Source organism: Osmerus eperlanus, chromosome 4 (genome assembly GCF_963692335.1).
Source record: "Osmerus eperlanus chromosome 4, fOsmEpe2.1, whole genome shotgun sequence".
Classification (NCBI taxonomy): Eukaryota; Metazoa; Chordata; class Actinopteri; order Osmeriformes; family Osmeridae; genus Osmerus; species Osmerus eperlanus.
Genome location: NC_085021.1, coordinates 19,920,357 through 19,943,328, shown reverse-complemented (window position 1 = coordinate 19,943,328; position 22,972 = coordinate 19,920,357). Strand labels below are relative to the sequence as shown.

The 22,972-nt window shown below is 45.5% G+C and overlaps 2 protein-coding genes across 7 annotated transcripts; both read right to left on the bottom strand.

The window, feature by feature from the left end:
- Positions 1–889: 889 nt before the first annotated feature.
- trim33 (tripartite motif containing 33) lies at positions 890–18,812 on the bottom strand. 6 transcript variants are annotated; one of them, XM_062460084.1, is made up of 21 exons: positions 18,232–18,812; positions 15,442–15,560; positions 15,132–15,279; positions 14,400–14,532; positions 13,226–13,342; positions 12,956–13,070; positions 11,457–11,603; positions 11,059–11,176; positions 10,406–10,728; positions 9,539–9,742; positions 9,072–9,128; positions 8,682–8,882; positions 7,048–7,183; positions 6,051–6,114; positions 5,698–5,851; positions 4,903–5,300; positions 4,324–4,447; positions 3,406–3,480; positions 2,974–3,126; positions 1,722–1,772; positions 890–1,500 (listed from the first exon to the last, which is right to left on the bottom strand). In XM_062460084.1, the coding sequence occupies exons 1-21, from the start codon at positions 18,776–18,778 to the stop codon at positions 1,285–1,287; spliced, it is 3,600 nt and encodes a 1,199-aa protein (XP_062316068.1). In that variant the 5' UTR covers positions 18,779–18,812; the 3' UTR covers positions 890–1,284. The 6 variants fall into 6 exon arrangements, with proteins under 6 accessions (XP_062316068.1, XP_062316067.1, XP_062316071.1 ...); XM_062460083.1 differs by having other exon boundaries at positions 10,406–10,732; positions 11,060–11,176; XM_062460087.1 differs by lacking the exon at positions 9,072–9,128.
- Positions 18,813–19,312: 500 nt separating this feature from the next.
- Positions 19,313–21,605, bottom strand: bcas2 (BCAS2 pre-mRNA processing factor). The gene is made up of 7 exons (XM_062460114.1): positions 21,370–21,605; positions 21,014–21,106; positions 20,771–20,841; positions 20,446–20,607; positions 20,216–20,266; positions 19,998–20,078; positions 19,313–19,914 (listed from the first exon to the last, which is right to left on the bottom strand). The coding sequence occupies exons 1-7, from the start codon at positions 21,460–21,462 to the stop codon at positions 19,788–19,790; spliced, it is 678 nt and encodes a 225-aa protein (XP_062316098.1). The 5' UTR covers positions 21,463–21,605; the 3' UTR covers positions 19,313–19,787.
- Positions 21,606–22,972: the final 1,367 nt, after the last annotated feature.

Sequence of the window (22,972 nt, the reverse complement as noted above, 5' to 3'; positions counted from 1 at the left end):
TACAAACGACTGGTTGAGTGACCGGTGGCGTAACATGTATTCTACTGTAATCTTGCACTAGTAAAATCTTGCACTTACATAAATGTTGTGTAAAAGTGGTATTTTGATCGATATTGTGAGTACATTAACCCAAATCTGCACGCTTGGCCATGACTACAACAGTGACCTTAGAGAACTACAACTCTGTATTAACTTGTCTAACACGCCCCCGAGCGTGGTGTACTGTGGGAAGGCAAGCGATGCAGAGCGTTAAAAAACGCTGCAGTGTGAACGCACTGTAAGGTACAACGTCGCGGCAACGTTGTCCATGGGACCAAAAAATAACGTAACCAGCCGACCAAGGTACGACGTCGCGGCAACGTTGCCCACGGGTCTAAAAATAACGTAACCAGCCGACCAAGGTACGACGTCATAGCAACGTTGTCCATGGGACCAACTGGCAACATTCCCTTTATAACGTTGCCACGACGTTGCCAGAAGGTAACGTCGCGGGTTACCAACTGAGCACTTACTGGCAACGTTGCCGCAACGTCATGTGTTAGCTAGGTTATTGATGCTTCTTACTTCAGGTTTCAACTTTGTTTAATTTGGTAATGCGATCATAACAGTATTAAGGAAAAAAAGGGCTTATTTTGTTATAACCGATAGAACTTACTGCAATTTTTCTGATGAATCAATCACATAGTTCTACAACTGATACCATTTGCAATTAATGTCGATGAAAAATATTTTGACTATGAGCCTACCCCAAATATCAATCTAATCTGCAATCTGCTTTAGTAATTTGATTTATCTTCTTTACATTCGTTGTTTAAACAAAAGCAGTCATACAAATACTTGGTAGGTATTTCATTTCAAACTTTATAGTACATTAATTAAGATTTGAAAGGGGAGTTTAAGATGTTTTATAAAGAATGTTTCACAATAGATTTACAAACATGATCATAGATGGAAAATAATAGAAAAAGAAATAACCAGTCATTAATTTAACTACAGCAAAACAAAACAAACTTTGAAATCTGTACAAGCGTTTTTCTAAGCATCCACATCGCCACAGAGAGAAAAGCACAAGCATGTCTTCAAAGTCCAATTTACCGGACAACGAAGACACGCATCAAATCTATTTTACAATATAACTCTTCCAAAAGCAAAACATAAAATATACCAGTCTGTACAATAGATCACCCTTTGACCTTTTGAACCTCACACACAGAGGGAAGGGGAAAAAGTCAAGCGTAGGAGGTGAGGGAAGACACTTTGTTCCTCGTGGAACGCGGTCTGATCTCACTTGATGTGCAGAGCCTTCTCGTGCGTTTTTAACCGCTTGCGTCGCGGCTCCACAAACTCGTCTTCGGAGTCTTCCGTGAGGTCGTCCTCCTCTGCGGCCTTGACTTCCTCCTCTGCCTCCGCCGGGAACGTCTGGTCGGGGTAGAGCTCCTGCAGCTTCTCCTCGAAATACACGCTCATGGTTTTGCCGACCTCCGCAATCTCCGAGTCTGCCTGTCATGGGACAAGGAGGGGGGGGATAGAATGAAAGAAGGAGGGGAAGAAAAGACACCATTGAATGGAGAAAGAACGAATGGGAGAAGGTGGAGATGATGAAGAGGAGGTGGGGGGGGGGTATGTGGAGGAGGAGGAGGAGGAGAACATTTGAGTGGGTTAACAATCCCAGTCGTAGGTTGAGTCCTGGCTAAACCTTGCTTGTATTGGAAACTGCTTACCTGCACATTAATCTGTTTCTCCTCATCATAAACTTGGATTATTCGAGACATCTAAAGAGGGGTAATAACAGTACAATAAAGACAAAAAGGCAGCAGAGGGGGGGGGGAAGAGAGAAATGTTTTACAGCACAGGCTGGTCAGGTAACAACCCCATGTGTACTGTAAGCGCTCTCTCTAAGAGTACAGGCCTACACCCCTTGCTGAAATACTCTATTTGTTTTTTCTAAATTCCGGTTTATGCCCAACTCACTCAAGTTGCTAAAGACTGGATTAATATGGTATTCATAGTTGACTATGATTGGATCCCCCCCCCTCAGTGAAACCATCAGACTAGCTGACCATGCTGCTGGTTGTGCTGACTGTTGACCCATTGGAGATTTTAGATGGTCAATTTAGCATCATCATGACAGAACTATTTCAATTTTATATATATATTAAAATATATACATAAACATTTCCTACATTCTGTATTTATATTTATCCTGGAAGTTGTGATATTATAGGTAAATACTGTAGTTTCAAGTTTTTTATTGTCTGTAGAGTAAAAGCTATATTAAAAAAAGTTGACCTACACAAACTACGACATTTTACAGGGAATATTTGGTACTGTAGTATAATAAAATAAACATAGTGAAACCACAGATGTGTTCAGGTTCCAAATATGGCACCTTAGTCACAAAATTAACATAACAAATCTGGTAGCCATTCCAAAGCAAGTGTAGTAACTGCTTATAGCTATCCACTATGTAAAGGGATTTCCACAATAGACGAGCATGATCCAGACTGGACCTGCAGTGATCTGCATCAAAAGACTGCCGCCCCTCCTTATCACAAGGCCGCCTGTTGTTTAATGCAGACCATGTCTATATTGTCCATGCATCAGCAGCTTACAAAAGCAGTGCAACCAAAACACTTCTTCCTCAATAGTGGTGATGAAACCATGCAATTGTTAGAAGTTTGGATCAGCCAGCTACAGGCTTCTCCTCCGGGGGGTCTATCACAGTCCATAACGGTCTGCTGGCATCAAGACATGTTTTTGATCGTAGCTGATAAATGGAGTACCCTTCCTATCAGTGTGAAAGGCCCTTAAAAAAAATAACCCAGAGCGTGCATGCAAAGCCATGCAGAAAGAGAAACAGACACCCCATCTGCTGTTAATACCCGCAGGCTCTGGTATACATATGTGTGGTTCCATGTGCCCGCCGACAACTCTGTCAGGCTCTCATACCAGGCTAGGACTCATGCCACTCACCTCGTTGTACTTGGCACAGTTGCTGAAGACCAGACGCACGTCCGCCACCAGCTCCCGGGGGCTCTGGTAGTGCTGGGAGTGCTTCATCTGAAGCTTCTTCTTCACCAGTTTCAGGTCCATGGGTCTCTTGATGATCTTGTAGTAGTTGGGGACCTGTAAGATGCAGAGGCCGTGTTGAGAGGCATGATGACTCACGAGCTGGAGGGGATGGTGGGGGTCCTGGCAGGTACGAGGGAGTCAGGTGGCTGAGCGGTTAGGGAAGCGGGCTAGTAATCTGAAGGTTGCCAGTTCGATTCCCGGCCGTGCAAAATGACGTTGTGTCCTTGGGCAAGGCACTTCACCCTACTTGCCTCGGGGGGAATGTCCCTGTACTTACTGTAAGTCGCTCTGGATAAGAGCGTCTGATAAATGACTAAATGTAAATGTACTTACAGCTGACGCCACGGGCTCCTGAAACTCCAAGCTCAGCTGATTGCAGAAGACATGAAGCAGGAGGCGCTCACATTTCTACGGGGAGAAGTGAGAGAGATGAATGAGTGAAGGTGGAGGAGAAGTGAGAGAGATGAATGAGTGAAGGTGGAGGAGAAGTGAGAGAGATGAATGAGTGAAGGTGGAGGAGAAGTGAGAGAGATGAATGAGTGAAGGTGGAGGAGAAGTGAGAGAGATGAATGAGTGAAGGTGGAGGAGAAGTGAGAGAGATGAATGAGTGAAGGTGGAGGAGAAGTGAGAGAGATGAATGAGTGAAGGTGGAGGAGAAGTGAGAGAGATGAATGAGTGAAGGTGGAGGAGAAGTGAGAGAGATGAATGAGTGGAGGTGGAGGAGAAGTGAGAGAGATGAATGAGTGGAGGAGAAGTGAGAGAGATGAATGAGTGAAGGTGGAGGAGAAGTGAGAGAGATGAATGAGTGAAGGTGGAGGAGAAGTGAGAGAGATGAATGAGTGGAGGTGGAGGAGAAGTGAGAGAGATGAATGAGTGAAGGTGGAGGAGAAGTGAGAGAGATGAATGAGTGGAGGTGGAGGAGAAGTGAGAGAGATGAATGAGGAGAAGTGAGAGAGATGAATGAGTGAAGGTGGAGGAGAAGTGAGAGAGATGAATGAGTGGAGGTGGAGGAGAAGTGAGAGATAAATGAGTGGTGGTGGAGGAGAAGTGAGAGATGAATGAGTGGTGGAGCAGCACATACAGGACTGGAAAGTCAACCTGTCGACAAAAATACTAACAATCCCATCTTTAGCTGACATTTAAATCTTCTAACGTGAAGGATATATATAAAAATATATCACTATTCTGGCCGTAAACATGATATAAACATTGTGTTTGAGAGCAGGGTATCCCCTGTGTTGGACCACTGACCCGCTGGTCCTCTGGACTCATCCCCGGCTCAGTCTTGCCCTTCTTGCTCTGCTTCTCATCGTCACAGTTGTACTCCATCTCCGGGCTGGACAGGTTCCGGCAGAACGTACACATCCAGTCTCCGCTGAAAGGGCAGAACCAGAGGGAGGGAGAAAAAAGAGTTTTAACCCGTTAGGGAGTAGCGTCACACATATGTGATCGTTCGAATGCGGGTCTCACAGCGTAACGTCGCACATGTGCGATTTCGAACATTCCAACTGAATATTTTCCGATAGACAAAAACTATATGACAAACGCTATAATATGGCTTCAAAATGTACAATGAGGAGACTAACAAGTAACACTAGCAGGTAGTAGCATTGCTACGAGTATTATGCTAGGTTGCTAGGTAACGGAAGCTAACTAAAGCTAGCTAGCTTCCGTTTCGGAAAGATAACTCACGCTGTGGGGGCCGTCGGAAATATTTAGAACTCACGCATCTTTAAGGATTAACACCTTGGTAAAACGAGCCTAAAGCACTCCAGAGATCCAGACAGGTGTGATGGAAACGGAGAGCGTGGGTGGTGACGTTGGGCTCACCTGGGGAGGGACTTGAGCGTGGGGATATGGCAGGTGGTGTGGAACACTTTGGGACAGTTGTCACAGCACAGCAGGTCACCTCCGTTGTTGCACACCGCGCACCAGTCCTCGTTGGGGTCGTCCTCCTTCCCTTCCGCCGCCCCACTCTGATTGGTCTCCATCTCCGTGGCTCCGCCCTCGCCGCCTTTGGAGGTGGCGGGGGCGGCGGTGCCGTTGGTGAGAGGCGGCTCTGCTGTCGTGCTGTCGTCTTTCTGAGCGGGCGCCGAGGGGGCGGTGCTGGGGCTGTCAGAGGGTTCCTTGGGCTCGATCTTGACCATGGTCTGGACGGAGCCGCTGGATGAATTTCCGGTGGACATGGAGCTCTGCGCTGGGAGAGGGCTGCTCTCCGGGCTACTCATCTACGGAGGCGCAGGGGGGGAAAAGAAAAACACATTAAGCCTTGATGCCTTAAGGATATTAAAACGTCATTAAGGCTTTAAAAAAAGAAAAAAGAAAGATGGTCGTGGGGTTCTCAAGAGACGGCATGAATTTACATTTTTATAGTAATGTCACATTACAGCTATCTTGCTTTAACTAACAGGGGATAGCATTCCTAACCATTGTCCACATTATATGAATACAGCAATACAGGCAGTGCATGTCTATAGGATGCATGTCTATAGGATGCATGTGTATTGCGCACACACACACACACACACACACACACACACACACACACACACACACACACACACACACACACACACACACACACACACACACACACACACACAGGTGCAGAGGGGGGGGTCCTACCATGCACGCGCTCCTCCCTTCCTTTCCTCGTTCCGTCTTGACATTAGAAGTGGCTCCTGAGAGGCTGCACTCGTCCTCTAATCCCGGCTCTAGTTTCACTCTCACCTGCTCCACCGGCGCGCTCATGGGCCCAGGCCTCCCTGCTGAGCTACAGCTGGGGCACACACACACACGAACACACACACACACGAACACACACACACTTCAATATTCAGAGGCTTAAGTAATGAGCACGGACAGAAATACCCTATGATGTAGTATATGTGTGTGTTTGTATGTGTGTGGGGGATGATGTGTGTGCGTGTTTGCATATGTGGGTGTGTGTGTGTGGGGGAGGTGGTGTTCATCATTACCTCCCTCTGCTGCCTGTGCTGGACGAACTGGAGGGTCGAACTGGCGTGTGGGAGTTTGATAACCCTGCGTGTGTAGGAGAGGGAGAGAAACCCAATAGGTAAAAGTAACAGAAACTATGTTTCATAATCATGGCAATATGCCATGGCAAGTAGCACAGACTGCAGATACGCCACAGAAGAAGAGAGGAGAGAGTAGAGTCAAAGAACTTATAGTGCTTCTATACTCTTTGGTAGAGTGGAGACACCACACTAGTAGAGAGGAGGGAGTAGAGTGGAGACACACCACAGAAGAAGAGAGGAAGGCGTAGAGTGGAGACACACCACAGAAGAAGAGAGGAGGGAGTAGAGTGAAGACACACCACAGAAGAAGAGAGGAAGGCGTAGAGTGGAGACACACCACAGAAGAAGAGAGGAGGGAGTAGAGTGAAGACACACCACAGAAGAAGAGAGGAGGGAGTAGAGCGGAGACACACCACAGAAGAAGAGAGGAGGGAGTAGAGCGGAGACACACCACAGAAGAAGAGAGGAGGGCGTAGAGTGGAGACACACCACAGAAGAAGAGAGGAAGGCGTAGAGTGGAGACACACCACAGAAGAAGAGAGGAAGGCGTAGAGCGGAGACACACCACAGAAGAAGAGAGGAGGGAGTAGAGCGGAGACACACCACAGAAGAAGAGAGGAGGGCGTAGAGTGGAGACACACCACAGAAGAAGAGAGGAAGGCGTAGAGTGGAGACACACCACAGAAGAAGAGAGGAAGGCGTAGAGTGGAGACACACCACAGAAGAAGAGAGGAAGGCGTAGAGTGGAGACACACCACAGAAGAAGAGAGGAAGGCGTAGAGTGGAGACACCACAGAAGAAGAGAGGAAGGCGTAGAGTGGAGACACCACAGAAGAAGAGAGGAGGGAGTAGAGTGGAGACACACCACACTAGAAGAGAGGAGGAAGTAGAGTGGAGTGTATTCTGAGTGGAGTGAAACCTCCCCCGTCCACAGTACCTGAGGAGCCAGGTGAGTGGGTGGTGGGCACAGGAGAGGGGTTCATCTCCATGGGAGCTCCATACAGAGGGTTTTTGCTGGCAGAGAGATATCTGGTCAGGAGGTGGTCTAGGCTGCTGGAACCAGCATCCTCCAGCTGAGGGCGCCACAGGGAAGAAAAGAAACCAGAAGGAGAGAAATAATGTTTGATATCCAACTATAATTCCAGGATTGTGTATCTGCGGCTTGATTATCTCTCGAGAACTGGGCACTGTATGACGTTTAGATGCGGCGGTTTTATGGCTAAGGCCCCAAGGATGTGCAATGTGGACTATTTTCTACGTTTGTTTTGTAAAGATACAAATCTATTTCTACACATTCAAATGTAGTTCTACACAAACAAATCTCTATGGTTTAATTGGACCATTTTAAGTCAGGCGTCTGTTACTCACCACTTGTTTGTAAACAGTGTGATTTTATCTGCACTCAATTGACCATGCCACTGACTCATCAGCAGTGGTTAACACTACAAACCCCCATAGGAGGGGAAATGAGTCACACAGGAAATGAAAAATCGACCAGTCGAGCACTGATGAGGAGTGTGTGCAGGATCAGACTGGCTGTCGGGAGATTTCCCCAACGGCCAGTCAAACGGCCGCGGCATAATGCAAAAAATAATAATAAGTGGTGGGCATAGATTATTTTTTTAAATCTAGATTAATCTCACTGTAATCTTGGCGTTAATCTAGATTAATCTAGATTAAAATGGCTCATTTGAATTCCGCCGAAGGCATTCAGAATATGTGTGCTACCCAAATAATGACTAAAAGTAAGTCTTTGAGAACGGGTTTCTCAAGCCAGGTGGCGCATTAGACCAGGAGCTCATCTCCTGTTTCCAAAATGCATCAAACTGCTTGAGAAAGCTTTTCTACTATGATAATTGGTGATGAAAATAAATTATGTTCAATAAGATGTACTTGTGTTTATTAACTGTTTATTAGATTAGTTAGCTTGGCTAATAGAGCTGTGCTGACGGGCTTGCCTCGGTTGCACTCAAACATCGTAGTTTGACGACGATTCTTCCCCTGCGCTACATCAGTGCTTGGCCCGGCATCTTCCGCATTAGCTAAGGGATGCTTTGCGTTTAGGTGGTATTTGAGACTGGAAAAACTCCTACAGTAAACTAATTCCGCATAGCACAAGGTGCAAACAACCTTAGTCTTGTCGAGGTTTCCATTGGGAAGCTTCTTAAAAATACATTTTCCCTGAAGCAAACCAGGCGGCTTCATAGCTGCATCCATGTTAGCACGTCACGTTTGATGTGATAATTTCATACACAAGGCATACACACAGGTTCGAAGACTCGTTCTCGCCCTCTACAGTGCAATTCGGCTAGGTATACATCCGCGCTAAAATATCAAGGTGAAAGTCATCATAGCTTGCGTAGTATAGACCCAGCTCCCAACCCAACTTTGAGAATAGATTTACGGCGATATTTTTTTATTGCCGATAAGAGTCGCAGCGCGTTAACGCCGATAACGGCCCACCACTAATAATAATACAATACAATATAATAGTCGTGGGCTGGTCTGCGTTTCAAAGTCTCGGGCCGTTTTTCAGTCCCAGTCCAGACCTGTGTGTGTGTGCGTGTTTACCTGAATGGGTGGGATGTCCGGTAGACAGGGCAAATTCTCTGGGTTGGTAACCGAGGGGATGAGCTCGATGGCCCCCACAATGGGGCTGGCGGGGCCCCTGTGGGCGTGGGCGCTCGCCATGCTGGCACTGGTGGGGCTGGTGGGGTTGGCGTTGTGGAGGGACGCCACCGGGAAGGGCCCCGCATGACCCGGGTTGGAATGCTACACAGGGAGATGGGGAAGGAGGAGAGGTAGGACGTAAAGAGAATAGGACAAGAGGATCGAAAAGTTACTCTTTGGAAGGACGCTGGAACGTTATATTGCAAAAGCTTAGGGAAAGGGTTGCTAGGACATGCAGGCTAATGCATGCTGCACAAGACACTGTAAGTCCAAGTGGAAAAGATGCCAAACCCCTGATTGAAGTAAGAAACGGAACCTTTGGTGGTTCATCTCAGAATCTACAGACATCTAGACACAAAAAGAGAGCATCCATAGCTCACAAGGCTCTTACCGTAATCATAATGTACATGCACATTTGCCCCCCTCAAAAATAAACACAAACTACATTTTGAGCTACTTTCGTTCATTTGTAGCCGTTATTTCCTGTGTGAGTATTTGTTTAGTATATATCAACTTGAACTAAGAAAAAAAATAAAAAATTTAACTTTCAACATCCAATATTTACATCCACGTCGTTAAGCACCACTCGCCAGAGCAGCTCCCCACTGAGACACAAAATATTTCCTTTTACGAGGTTAGTAAAAAAATTAACGGCCAGACATATTGTAGCTGCCGTCGAAAATACATTTGCAAATGTAGGTGTCAGTACATTTCCATGAACCCTGTGTGGCAGCTGTGGCTCAGGGCAGCAGACCGACCTGTCTCTGCAGCTGGGGCTGCATCATGGGAGAGTACTGCTGGCCGTTGTGGAGCCGGGGCTGGGGGGGGGCCGTGGGCATGCGGCCCTGAGGCTGGGGTTGGGGCAGACGCATGTGGTGGGAGGAGGGGTACATGTGAGGGGAGCCGTTCATCCCCCCAGGCGCTCCCCTCTGGTGGCTCTGCATACTGATGAGTCTGGGAGGCTGGAGGGTGGGAGAGGAAGGAGGGGGGGGGGACACAGGACGGAAGAGGAGAGGTGGGGGGTATGAGAGATACTTAGTGTTCATCAAAGACAGTAAGCCTATTATTAAACCTGTGGGAAGGTGGGAGATTACTTATATATTGTTTGACAGCTTTTTGCCATCTGATTTTAGCGTCCTGCTTGAATCTTCAACATCTACACTATCATATGTCTGAGAAACCAATACGTTTCCAGAACAGACATTCTAAATGGAGGGTCAGCAGGACTATTAGAACATGGCCCACTCGCTCTTCTACAGGTCTAGGATAATATATATGAAGGTTTGGATTAGCCATGAGCCAATGTGTATTTTATGGAAGTAAACTGCTCATGGACTGGACACCCACTTGGCACCAGCTTTGGTTAACTGAACAAATGTAATTTTGTTTTTGTCTGTAAAAACTTTCACGAGATTAAAGACCTCTTTATAGCAATGATCGTTTGCACATTTCCTTTGTGTTATAGAACAACAGCCATAGCCAACTCAGTGGGTTCTGTTGTCATAGGTGACAAGCTCTGTGCATTCCACCGGATCCCCTGCCGGCCCCCGTTGAACTCAAGACCTCCCATTGTGATGCTGTCCTGTTCCCCACCATCACCCACTCCACCCTGACCACCATCGCACCTGCTGTTGCATCATCTGCGAAGGGCCAGCCTGTCTGGGGTGCTGCAACTGGGAGGCGATGCGCATCTGCTGTTGGATCTGCTGCTGCTGCTGTTGGTGTTGCTGTTGCTGTTGGTGTTGCTGCTGCTGTTGCTGCTGCTGTTGGTGTTGTTTCTGCTGTTGCTGGGCGAAAGCCTGCTGCTGCATGTGCTGTAGCCTGAGCTGGGCCAGGTTGATCTGGCCGGGGTGCTTGCCGGGGTGGCCGTGGCCTGGAGACACCGGTCCTCCCACCATCACGTTGGGCGGGTGGACAGCCTGGGGAGTCTTCTCATACACCAGGTTACCTACAGTTGGGATAGACAGGAGAGATAAGTCTTTTTTGTTTATCTTTAGCTTTCTCTTTATATAAATATATTCTTTGGGGGGCTTTTCCGGATTCTTTTTTTTTTTTTGTGAAAGAGTGACAGGAAGGCAGGGAAGACATGCAGGAAATGGTCTGGACCGGAATCGAACCCAGGTCCCTGCGTTATGGCCTTAGCCCGATCAGTACGAGCTCTACTGGGTGAGCCACCAGCCCCTCGTTCTGTTTTTCGAAGTAGAAGGGCAGCCGGGTTCCCTCACGACGGGGATAAATGATCCCAGAGCAGCGCCCCAGCCAGAGAGCTTCCTCTCACCTAGGTTGACCACGTTCTTGGCCCAGAAGGTGGGATCACAGAAGAAGCGCACAGCCCCGTTGGCCTGAGGAACCGGGTCCAGTCTGGCCTTCAGGATGTAGCGCAGCTGGAACATAATCTACACACACACGCACACACACAAATTACAATCCCCGCCCCTCAGTGGGAGTGAAAGTGGAATGTGGATACACTTCAAAGTGTATGATCAAATTTGCAATCTGCAGTGCTTCTGCCAAGTGCAATTTTCAGTTTCTGCCCAGAATTTCATTTCGGCGCATCGCTAGTCGTCAAGGTCAAGTGTAGCACGGCTGGAACATGATCGACGCACACACTCACGTGTTATAGTTACTGGTCATCGGGTCAAGAGTGTTTTCACACTTGTAGCGTGTGGTACTTACCAGCCTCTTGCTGTAGAGCAGGGCCGTGCTGCTGCCGTTGTTAATGGCCCAGTGGCTGAAGTTGAGAACATGGAGGATCTGCTGGGCCAGGAGGGTGGTGTCTCTCTGCTGCGACAGCAGCTTGATGCTGCGCTCCTTGGTCACTCCCTGGAAACCAGACCAACACACTTTACCAACCACATCCAGCTTTCATTCCAGAATACACATATACCGTATTTCTTCGATTAAACACCGCTTTCAAATAAAGGCCGCCCTCGAATAAACGCTGCACCAAAAATGAACATCGTGGAACAAACGCCGTCCTCGATTTAACACCGCACCAAAAAATTGGCTGCGTGATTCATTTGTCAAAATGCTAGCAACGAAGCATTGTAAGTGGGGGTTTTGTAAAAGCGTTGTGCATGGTTCACACTTGTACTCCTGACTAAATGCGCGGCTTCAATTTTACACTAGACTTTGTGTTTGACCTCCTTGTCTATTCTTTGTTTGTCTATGGCTGCACTGCAGCTACAATTCACTAAATCTCTCTTACTAATTAAACGCTGCCCTCGAATAAACGCCGCCCTCGAATAAATGCTGCATCAAAAATGAACATTGTGTTATAAATACCTCTTCCACACCAAGGATCAAGATTAATAGCGGCTGCTTGGCAGTGTTTCTGGTTTGACGGGTGTCAGACAGGTTTATGATTAACCTGATTTACCATATTAAAAGGTGAGTAGTTCTTCCTTTTTTATGCCAAATCCAACTTCCTGTCATGCCAATTCTCCTTTTTCAAACTTATCACTGGCAAACACTGAACAGTTCTTTAAAATTACACATGCCATTGCCAACACAACCATTAAAAGGAAGTTTCTGGATGAATGGAGGTAGCTGCTAGATGCATAAACAAGACCTGTGGCGTGTCACATTTTCCTGTTAAGAAGCTGGCCAGTGTCTGACCAACAGAGGGGTTCCTCCACCTCTTGACCCACATCACCTACAGGGGTCCGCGAGCACACGCTGACCCATCCACACCAACGGCTAAGCCACGTTTAAATCATATAATTACGGGGGTCAGATGGCTGAGCGGTTATAGAATCGGGCTATTAAATCGGAAGGTTACCGGTTCGAAATGCCGTTGTGTCCTTGGGCAAGGCACTTCACCCTACTTGCCACGGGGAAATGTCCTTGTACTTACTGTAAGTCGCTCTGGATAAGAGCGTCTGCTAAATGACTAAATGTAAATGTAATTATATTCTCATGTTACAAGTAGCTGTATGGGATGTTTGGGAGGCTCAGCCCTGCAGTGTGGGTGTTGCCATTAGGGGTGACCTGCTGATGATTCACTAGAATTATGTGGAGAAAAACCACAAGGAAAACAGAACATTTGATTCTACCACACTCAATTACCCCAAGCAACCAATCACTGTGGAGCTGGCAAATTCAGCATTAAAACCTTTTTTTTTGTTGGAAAAACATTTAAATATACATTTTGTAGGTAGAGTTGTAATCTTTACCTCCAGCTGCTGCAGTAAAGACTTGCCCTTCTTGTTGATTTCGTTGATAAGGGTAAACACCGCTATCTTGATTTCATGCTCCACCTTCTTATGAGTGTCATTCATTTCCTTTATCCTGGATTAGAATTAGTGAATAACATGCTTAAAACTAGCAGATGATCAAATAAATACTGCATGGATGCATCGTTCCAAAGTTGAGGTGGGTTTTGGTGAACCACCATTTTCTGTGGCAACACCGTTACCAGTGCACAAAGCAGGAGTCTGTCATACCTGCTCTGCACCTGAGACACCGAGAAATGGACGTAGTTCTTCTTTTCCTGCAGTTTGGCCATGTGGGTCTCAATGACTCCTTTCTGGTTCTGAAAGGCCTCCTCCAGGAACTGATACCTGGGAGGGACAGAGAGAGATCACCACACTACCACCAACAGACCACTACACACCAGTTTAAATATTGTTTGTCTCGAGTTACATAACATAACTGTCAAAGCCCTTTACAGGGTAGCTGCCATATTCAAACTTCAGCCTGTATATCACATTTTTCAGCAACACAAACATAATCTCCCCCCCCCCCCCCACCACCACCACACACACTTTATTTTATTTCTAAAAGGTTTCATAAGAGATCTTTAGAGACCAGTGTGGAAACAGACTACAGAAGAGAGCAGCTCCATAATGCCCCCCCCGTCCTCACAGCCCTTCACTACTGGGTCGTGGTGGTGTCCTGTCCTGTCCTGTCCTGTCCTGTCCTGCCCTGTCCTGCCCTGTCCTGTCCTGTCCTGCCCTGTCCTGCCCTGTCCTGTCCTGTCCTGTCCTGTCCTGTCCTGCCCTGTCCTGCCCTGTCCTGTCCTGTCCTGTCCTGTCCTGTCCTGCCCTGTCCTGTCCTGTCCTGTCCTGCCCTGTCCTGCCCTGTCCTGTCCTGTCCTGTCCTGTCCTGTCCTGTCCTGTCCTGTCCTGCCCTGTCCTGCCCTGTCCTGTCCTGTCCTGCCCTGTCCTGCCCTGTCCTGTCCTGTCCTGTCCTGTCCTGTCCTGTCCTGTCCTGCCCTGTCCTGTCCTGTCCTGCCCTGTCCTGTCCTGCCCTGTCCTGTCCTGTCCTGTCCTGCCCTGTCCTGCCCTGTCCTGCCCTGTCCTGTCCTGCCCTGTCCTGTCCTGCCCTGTCCTGTCCTGTCCTGCCCTGCCCTGTCCTGCCCTGTCCTGTCCTGCCCTGTCCTGTCCTGCCCTGTCCTGTCCTGTCCTGCCCTGTCCTGCCCTGTCCTGCCCTGTCCTGTCCTGCCCTGTCCTGTCCTGTCCTGTCCTGCCCTGTCCTGTCCTGCCCTGCCCTGTCCTGCCCTGCCCTGTCCTGTCCTGCCCTGTCCTGTCCTGTCCTGTCCTGCCCTGTCCTGCCCTGTCCTGCCCTGTCCTGCCCTGTCCTGCCCTGTCCTGCCCTGTCCTGTCCTGGCCTGCCTACCTGTGCTCCTTGTGCTCCAGCAGCTGACAGTCCCGGCAGGTGAGCGTGTCACAGGTCTCACAGAACAGCTTAAGAGGCTCTTGTTTGTGCACCGGACAGAACACACGCCTCGTTCCTGACGAGCCCATAGTCTCTACAGAGAGAGAGAGAGAGAGAGAGAGACAGAGTGTGAGACAGAGACAGACAGAGGGACAGAGAGAGTTAGAGAGAGAGAGTGACAGGGGGTGAGAAGGTGAGAAAAAGAGAAGGTGAGATAGTGTTAAGAGGGGGTGTGAGATATAGGGGGTGTGATCGAGGGAAGTGTGAGAGTGAGAGAGAGACAAAGAGAGGGGGAGGGGTAGAGAACGACATTATTGTAAAATAAGATCTTAGAAAATACGAAATCATTTTTCATTTGAGTGTCTTACGAAGACAGAAAGAGGTGCATATTGCAGAAAAGCAATCCCTGCCAGAATGCCAGTGGCAACTGCATGTCAGCAACACTGGGGGGGGGGGGGGGGGAGAAACAGCAGGGCCAATCTGCTGAAGGACCCTGCAGCTCCGTCACTATGGCAACAGCCTATCAGCCATGGAGCCGTCAGGGCTGGAGTACCTCCCACCATGCCCCTAGACACCAAAGCACCCCAGCACAGCTCTGTGTCCAGCCTGGATCTTTCTACCGTCAAAAAAAAAACAAAAAAAGGGAACCAGTAGAGTTCTGTTTCAGTACGCTAAGTTTGGTCTTTGTTTTACCATCGCTCGCGTCCTCTTTAGTACGGATTTTGTGATCCTTTGTGATTTTGACTCTCTGATGTGCCTCCACACAGGTCTTGCATAGCCACTCGCCACATTCCACGCAGAATCCAATGGTTCCTGCGTTGTCTTCGCAGCTGGTGCACACCTTGGAGAGACGAAAGCACGAGGTCACTTACTCAGACCTACACTTACAAAACAAAAGGTCATATCGTCCACTGGCATTCTGTAACTTTCCATTTGGACTATGGCAAGGGCACGTGGCCTCGATCGCTGCATGTGCCCATACAGGTAACCGTAGAGAAAATACCTGCGCTGATTTTTCATCTGATGTGCTGGAAGCCTCAGTGGTATCCTTGACAAAGTAGTTGTCGATTATGTCACTTTGTTTGTAGTCTTGGTGACACACTGCACATCGCATCACATTCACTGGAGTGGAAGGGGAGGGAGAACACAGGTCATAAGACATTTAATCATTAAAGCAAGGAAAAACAGCGGTGACTAGCAATAATTGGTTATATTAAACAAAGAAAGTACATGCCCACATACCATTAGAAGTACTTGATTACTAAAGGGAATTAACTACAAATTCTTACAAATAAATGATCGTGTACCAGTGTAACAGGATTTTAATTAGGTTATTTGTAAATAAGAATCTGCCTTTTAATTAAAAAAATATTATTTCCTATGTCCCAGTTATTATGTCCCAGTTTCATTATTCATTTCATTATTCTGGAATAGCTTTATTACAGATTTTGCATTTGCAATACAATCCATTACATTATTCAGGGAATAATGACAGATAAAGGATAAAATCAACTTTAAAAGATTAGATTTACAGCATGTTAGATTTCCCCTCCCCCAACCTGAACCACAAACTCCTCCTACCTCCCATTAATCCATCAATCTAATCCCCCACTGGCTGCTGCACTAGCCAGCCCAATCCAGTTTGAACCAGTTTATACCGGCTTGGACTGCACAAAGCCGGTTTGTATAAGCTCCAGCTGCATGGGACTTTGACTGATTAGCTGTGAGTGCAGCTGGAGTGGGCTTGGGTTGAGACCACAACACACAGGCAGATCTGCCTCTGCAGCTGTGACACTTTCAACTGAAGCGGGCACGCTCACACACACACACACACACACACCACACAGATGTAGACCCCCCCCAAACACAAAAAACATGTGTTACATAAAAAGCAGGTCTTATATGCCTGAATTCAAGAGAGCCTGCCGTAGGTAAGTAACCTAACAGTAGGTTGTTGCTTTCGTAGCAGACAGATTTGACTTGTAATGCTATTGCACTGCTTTTAAAAACCCTCACTTCAGCTCCAAGAAATGTAAAAAAAAAAAAAGCTGTCTCCTTGAACTGAGGTACTGTTAATGCTGCTGCTCAAGGTTCCAAAACACAGGCAAGACTGTGGGAGCTGTTCCAGGCTCATTTACTCTGATGAAACGTGTGCATAAAACCCAAGCTCTGTGTGCAAACTGATTGGTTCAACATCCTCTCATGGTGTATGGTAATATTCTGCGTACACAAATTGCCAATTACAACCATTATGCCCTGGTTGCAAGGGAGGATAGCTACAGTAGAGCAGAGACGCCCATCTAAAAGTCTACAGTTTTGGCAAATCAATGTAGATAATTAATTTCAATAACTGTTTTCTAAAATGAGAGACTCAAAATACGATTGAAAAATGTAGTTCCTCATTGGAGCAAGTGTGGGGATGCAGTCAAATTGTGTTTTAAAAAACAAATATTAAAAAGGTTGTGACAAAATTATGCACTTCCTTCTTTTAACAGACTGGATCAACAGATCTCTTAGATTGTATCTGTGCAGAAGCACGCTGGAATCCAATGCCCATTCCAAGTTTCAGTTTGAACACCTGAGTTTCCTGATTAAATCATAATCGCCTAAAACTATCTGCCTAAAAACAGTTAAACATTCCATCTTAGGAATGAACAAGACTCCATGTCTTTTCTCATAAAAATCAGCCTTCAAGCATAAACCACTGACGAAATAGGCCATTAAACAATATCAGAAGTCTCTATGTGGTTGCACATTAAGTCTATGTCTTTTTTACTAATCTTAAATATAACTACTTGTAAATTAACAACTTACTATTAAGCTAATGCATGAATAACTGATTTACCAGTAAACTTGAAAGTAACCATAAATCCTAACCTCAGGAATAAATAAACCAGGTCACTGAAGCTTGCCTTGAGCCTTATTACAGTAAAAAGAAATGGACCTACCCTTCACCCTAGGTGAAACTGATCATTAACAATTAAAACTTGTAGGCCTGTAATCCTTAAAAGCTACTCTGCTGTTTCCAACCTTAACTGTAGCCAACCTGGTTCAACCAGGTCATCAAACCACATATGATAATCATGAGAAGCTTTCAAGGAATCAACTTTGATGTATGCTATGTTTTCAAGGCAGCAAACTAAGAAACGCATCAGATCCCAACTGAAAGAAACATCCTAAAGACTGCTCTGCAATAGCAAGGTACCACAGACAAAACATATAAGATCTACATATTAGACAAACATATCGTTAAAATGTTGGATATTGGATATAGCCACAGCATATTTCTCGTGCTTTTCAAGTGTGACTGCTTATCACATGTCACCTGTAAATAGCTTCTCTGGCTGGAGAACCATTGACAGCAAACCTCTTTTAAAGGGTCAAGCAGATGATCAGTGAAAGATTAGGGGGTACTTCAAACAGCTTTGACAGATGTTCAATCTTGCAACTGGCCAACAAGAACATTTTATTACACTTCTAATGGCAGCCATTTGGCTCATGCAAATATCCTGGAATCCTTTAAGTTTGTTAGATTATTTGAAAATAAAGACATCTTGCTAATACTAAGAGGCAGAGCAAAAGCTAAGGGTGGTATTTAAAATGCAGGAAGCTAAATAACTTTAGATTGTAATCATGAAATACTAGGTATCATTTAAGGGTTTGGAATGACGTGTGAACATACAGGATCGCTGATACTATCTGCCTCGACAAGTCAGACCACAACACGAACCATGTGCACGGGTAGGGGATGAATAAATAGATAACTAGCCAATAGCTAACTGTCCTCACTCACCTATATGGGTATCAGGCTGTCCATGTGGCCCAGGCACCTGCACAGTTATTTGCCGATCTGGCTCGGGTATACATTTCAAGCAGAATGAGTGGAGGCAAGGTAAGAGTTTAGGTTCACAGTCTCTGTTCTGAAGACTTTGTTTACACACGGCGCATGTATCCAAAAGGTTTATTGGGACAGGCGCTGGATTTGCAGCTGGAACTGTAGGAGGGGGAGACATGTCGGTTGTGACAGCAGTTCCTGCAGTCTCCCCAGACGCCGAGGACTCGGTAGTTTCGACGTTAGTGTTTTCAACCGGGCTGGTGCTCGTGCTGGCTTCCTCCCCTGCGCCAGAGCTGCCGCTGGCGTCCCCTCCTCCACTGGTGGGTGTCGGCGCCTGAGAAGCATTTTCTTGAGACTGCGAAGATTCTTCTTCCGTCAAATTTGGCTCAATAACAATAACCGCATTTGAATCTTTAGATTCTGGTTCCCCATTTTCCTGTTCCTGAGGTGCTGCATCCAATTTGGCAGAGCTTTCCATATCCCCCTCGTCTTTGTTGTCCGCCATCTTCCTTCCTCTTTGAACCGCTGAACGTTCTACGTACTGTCTGTGAAAAAAACGCGCTGCTACGTCATCACGCTTTTTTTTTCTCAGGGAAAAAAGTAGATAGGCTTAGTTTTTGTTGTTGTTGTCAAGAATCGTTGTAGAATGCAATTATGTTTAATCAATTATTTCAGTTCTTCGAAACAGAACAATTGCATGAATAATTGCATGTGTGAAATTGGTCCATGTCCATCATGTGTGAATCAGAAACTCGTCGCATATGCTCGGAGTCATGATCACATGGGAATTTGTAATCCAAGTCTCATTTCAGATGATGTGTCAACGAAATGGTGTAGGGTTGCGTAAGGGTCAGTGGGGCAACGTCATTACTGTCGTGTGGTCTGATATACCGTCTATCATTATTCGGCTTTACATACTGTGCAGGTTAGACACTGCATGTTATTATCTATTAGTTCTATGCACAGGATCGGTGTCAGTTATCGTGGTGCCAAAATTAAAGTTATACTAAAGACAGAGAAACCAATACAAACAAATCACTAAGTTTGACATTTTAATACTTGTGTAAAAAACATTTATTTTAAAAGAGTTATATTTGTATAAAAATTAACAAATAATGGTGGGGGACAGCTATGGTCTCCTTCCAATCTAAATGAAAATGACAACACAGTATAGAATTTTAATACAAATGAAACTATTTAAACTAGCTTGTATCTGTATTTGTTGACATGACTGTATTGAACTAGTAGACTGCTGTTTTGTTATAGAGAATGCTGTTAACTTGATGACATGACATGCCTTTGAAATTGCCCAAAATGAAGACACCCCAGAGCCATGACTCAAAAGATCATTCAAAAGGAACATTGACAATGATAGAAGATTTGTCAAAACAAAATCGCTGTCTCTTTTTAGATTCTTGACATGCCAAACTAAGGAAACTACAAACATTTTCAAGTTCTTTTGTTGCTGGTTTGTGATGCTCGAGTTCCAACCCCAGAATACCCGCTCCAGTGTTCTAGAAGTCTTGCCGAATGTTCTCTTTGTTTTCGTCTCCCTGCTGGTTTTTGAGCTGTGAAACTTCGTTCTCCAAGTGAATGATGGCACGCTCAATCTCATAGTTCTTACTGACCAGAGATACCCAGCTGTAGATGGAAACAACAAGAGTCAAGATTTCATCTCATGCAGAGGAGAGTGCTACAAACACAACTACATTCTCATAACTTACTTGGACTCCAGCTCTCTGAGTTTGCCACCTCCTGCAAGCTGATCATTCTTTCGCTGCCAATTTATGTCCTGAATCTGCTTTCTGGAAAACACACAATTATCAAAGAATAAAAAGTTTACACGTTTGTACGGAAATGCATGCAATGTCATGCCCATTTCACTGTTTAATTGCAATTCATAAATCATCACGCCATATTAATTCCATCATGTGAATCTTACCTGAATTTCTGTAGTTCCTTTTGAGCCATCTCAATCATAAAGGCAAGGTTACTGTAAGAACGAGACAAAAACAATGGCTTGAACAATGACGACAAATACATCAGAACAAAGTGTATGTACAAAATGTAAATACACAGGAACATTGTATGCTTTATCAATGTAGAGTAAAATCACACACAGTGTTGGACTTTTATTTTGAAAACCAAATAATTAGAGCTGCTGCTACTTACTCGTTGTAGACCTTCCATGCATTGGTGCCGTATTGTGACATCAGCTCCAGGTTCTCAATGCGTACGGCCTGATGCTCAAGCTGGGCCATAGAGTTGTTAACACACTCCTGCCACGCTGTGATGTCATTCTTTTGCCCTGACGAGGGTGCTGGGAGCTCGTATCTGCACAAGGTCCACAGAAGAAGAAGTTAGACACGGCTGCAGACCGTGCGGCAGACACAGTGTAGCATGCGGGGGTATTTAACAAATTTAATAGGTCTGAATGTAGTGTTATTGTAGTCTAGAGAAGTACTGTGCGCGTGCGCGCGCGTGTGTGTGTGTTTACCTCTTCATGCTGAGAAGTTCTAAAGGCTGTCGAGCTGCTAGTCTTTCAAACTCATTTCTCATGATTTCAGTCTGCGGTAAGGTAAAATAATTGGTCTATTTAATTCACTTCAAGGTGCTGATTTATTGCAAATACATTAGGCTGCATACAAATCTATTTACAGGTGAAAATACCTGAACTTCAGACTTTTTGCACCTGGATAATACAATATTTAGCTGTAGATACTATTAACTGAGCATTTACCTCAAACGTAGAAAAGTCAGGTGTGGGTAAATAACTTAGGTAGTTCTTGGTGGGTCTGTATCTCCTTGTTTCCTCCTCTACTAACGCGGCAGCCTGTGAAGGAATAAGTTATAACGCACCCACTCTGATCAAGTTGTCTTCAACAGTAGTAGGCCCTTATTGCTAACGTGCGAGTTAGTAGATGCAATACTAGAAGTACACCATGGTACACCTGCTCGAATCGAACTGTAGAGCTACAACAAATGACCCAAATACATGTAATGTATTAAATACGAATTGCTCAGTTATGGGGAGCCAGAGTAGTATCCAACACGTTGTGACTTACTGCCAGCTAGCAAAAGTCGGGCTTTACTTACAGCTTCTCTGACACCAGCAGCATCATAACCTTGATCAAAATATGGTAAAGCATCTACAAATACTTCGCCAGCCACCGATGAAGTCCCAGACATGTTTTACAAATATGAACGCTTGTAGTTATATTTTAGTTAAGTGTAGCTTTCCTGAACGTGACGCCTCTTCCAGCTTTCTGTTGTCCTCACTACTTCCGCGGCTAAATGTTAAATGGGTGAGCACTGTCTGTACATCGCCACCTAGCGCTTTGGAACGGTCAGGAATAATCAGATTTGTCGGTGGTGCTTGGAGGTTGGCATTTACAGTTTTTGATGAATTACTGCAAAGAATGTCTACTATACGGTGGCCCTGAAGTGCAAAACACAACGGCAAATAGGAAAACACAACGGCGAATAGGAAAACACAACGGCAAATAGGAAAACACAACGGCAAATAGGAAAACACAACGGCAAATAGGAAAACAGGAAAACACAACGGCAAATTGGAAAACACAACGAAATTAACTTCTGACGGAAAAGGTAGGGCCTATCTAGCAGAGGACGGACCCTCCTGATTGGACAGACGGACTGTCTGTCTTTTAACTGGAAGGAGAACGCCTATTTTGAAAACATGAATCCCTCGAAGATACTTTCGCTATTTTTAAGAATGATTTTGATGCAAGGCATATATACGACGTGATAGTTAATATGTTGTCAACCAATCACAACATCAGTATGAGTATAAGCACTTGAAGTCACTTTGTCAAATTAGTTCTAGTTATTGGTGTTCGTTGGCATACAAAGTTAGTCTTCTCTTATTAGCGTAGTTATTAGAGCTATAGCAACAATGAATTGCAGATTAAGGGTTCCTATCGTCTAGCTAGCTTTAACGCTCGTCAGAAATTTCAGGTCCACTCACTAAAAACAATGACCCTCTCACTGGACATATTGTATAATAAAATGTTTTAATGAATGTAATTGGTTGCCTTGTATATTCTGTTCTATTTACCAAACTCCTTTCTTGTCTTAAATTGAGCAGTTGCTGGTGTGATTGCTATCTAGATTAGATTCAACTTGCATCAAGTAGGCTACTACAAATATAAATGTTCAAGTTTAAGTCTTTTATTGTCAGGTGCACAGAACAACAGAGGGTCCGACTGGGCACGGACATTCTTAGGACAAGAACCTGGCATAACATACACAGAACATAACACATGTTGTTATGTGGTAAATTGTAAGTGGGCTGATGAATAAAAAAACGTGTTTAACAAGTCCCATTTATTTCAACAGTCGAAAGTTGATAAATGTTCAGTAGAACAATAGTCCTCAATTATTAGGCTACAGTACGCAGTCATTTCAAGCTCTGCTTCACAATATGGCTGCCTATTGTTATAGGTTAATCATCTAATACATGAATGTTAATAAAGTATGAGACATGATGCAACACACCAGTAATTACCAATTGATATAATGTGTTAGTATACCGAAAATGTCAGTAAATCGAGATGGTGCTGCTGTCTGTCCCGTCGAAACCCATTCAAACAGGTGCTGTTCGTGTTTTTCACCGCTCCTTCCTGTTAAAAGACAGTCCGTCTGTCCAATCAGGAGGGTCCGTATTCTGCTAGATAGG

Coding starts and splice junctions, on each gene's coding strand:
- trim33 (XM_062460083.1), bottom strand. CDS start 18,778: ATGGCGGACAACAAAGACGAGGGGGATATGGAAAGCTCTGCCAAATTG. Junction 13,071..13,225: donor GTGTCTCAGGTGCAGAGCAG/GTATGACAGACT, acceptor ATTCTAATCCAG/GATAAAGGAAATGAATGACA. Junction 11,177..11,456: donor TGCTCTACAGCAAGAGGCTG/GTAAGTACCACA, acceptor GTGTGTGTGTAG/ATTATGTTCCAGCTGCGCTA.
- bcas2 (XM_062460114.1), bottom strand. CDS start 21,462: ATGTCTGGGACTTCATCGGTGGCTGGCGAAGTATTTGTAGATGCTTTA. Junction 21,107..21,369: donor CTGCTGGTGTCAGAGAAGCT/GTAAGTAAAGCC, acceptor ATTCCTTCACAG/GCTGCCGCGTTAGTAGAGGA. Junction 19,915..19,997: donor CTCAGAGAGCTGGAGTCCAA/GTAAGTTATGAG, acceptor TTCCATCTACAG/CTGGGTATCTCTGGTCAGTA.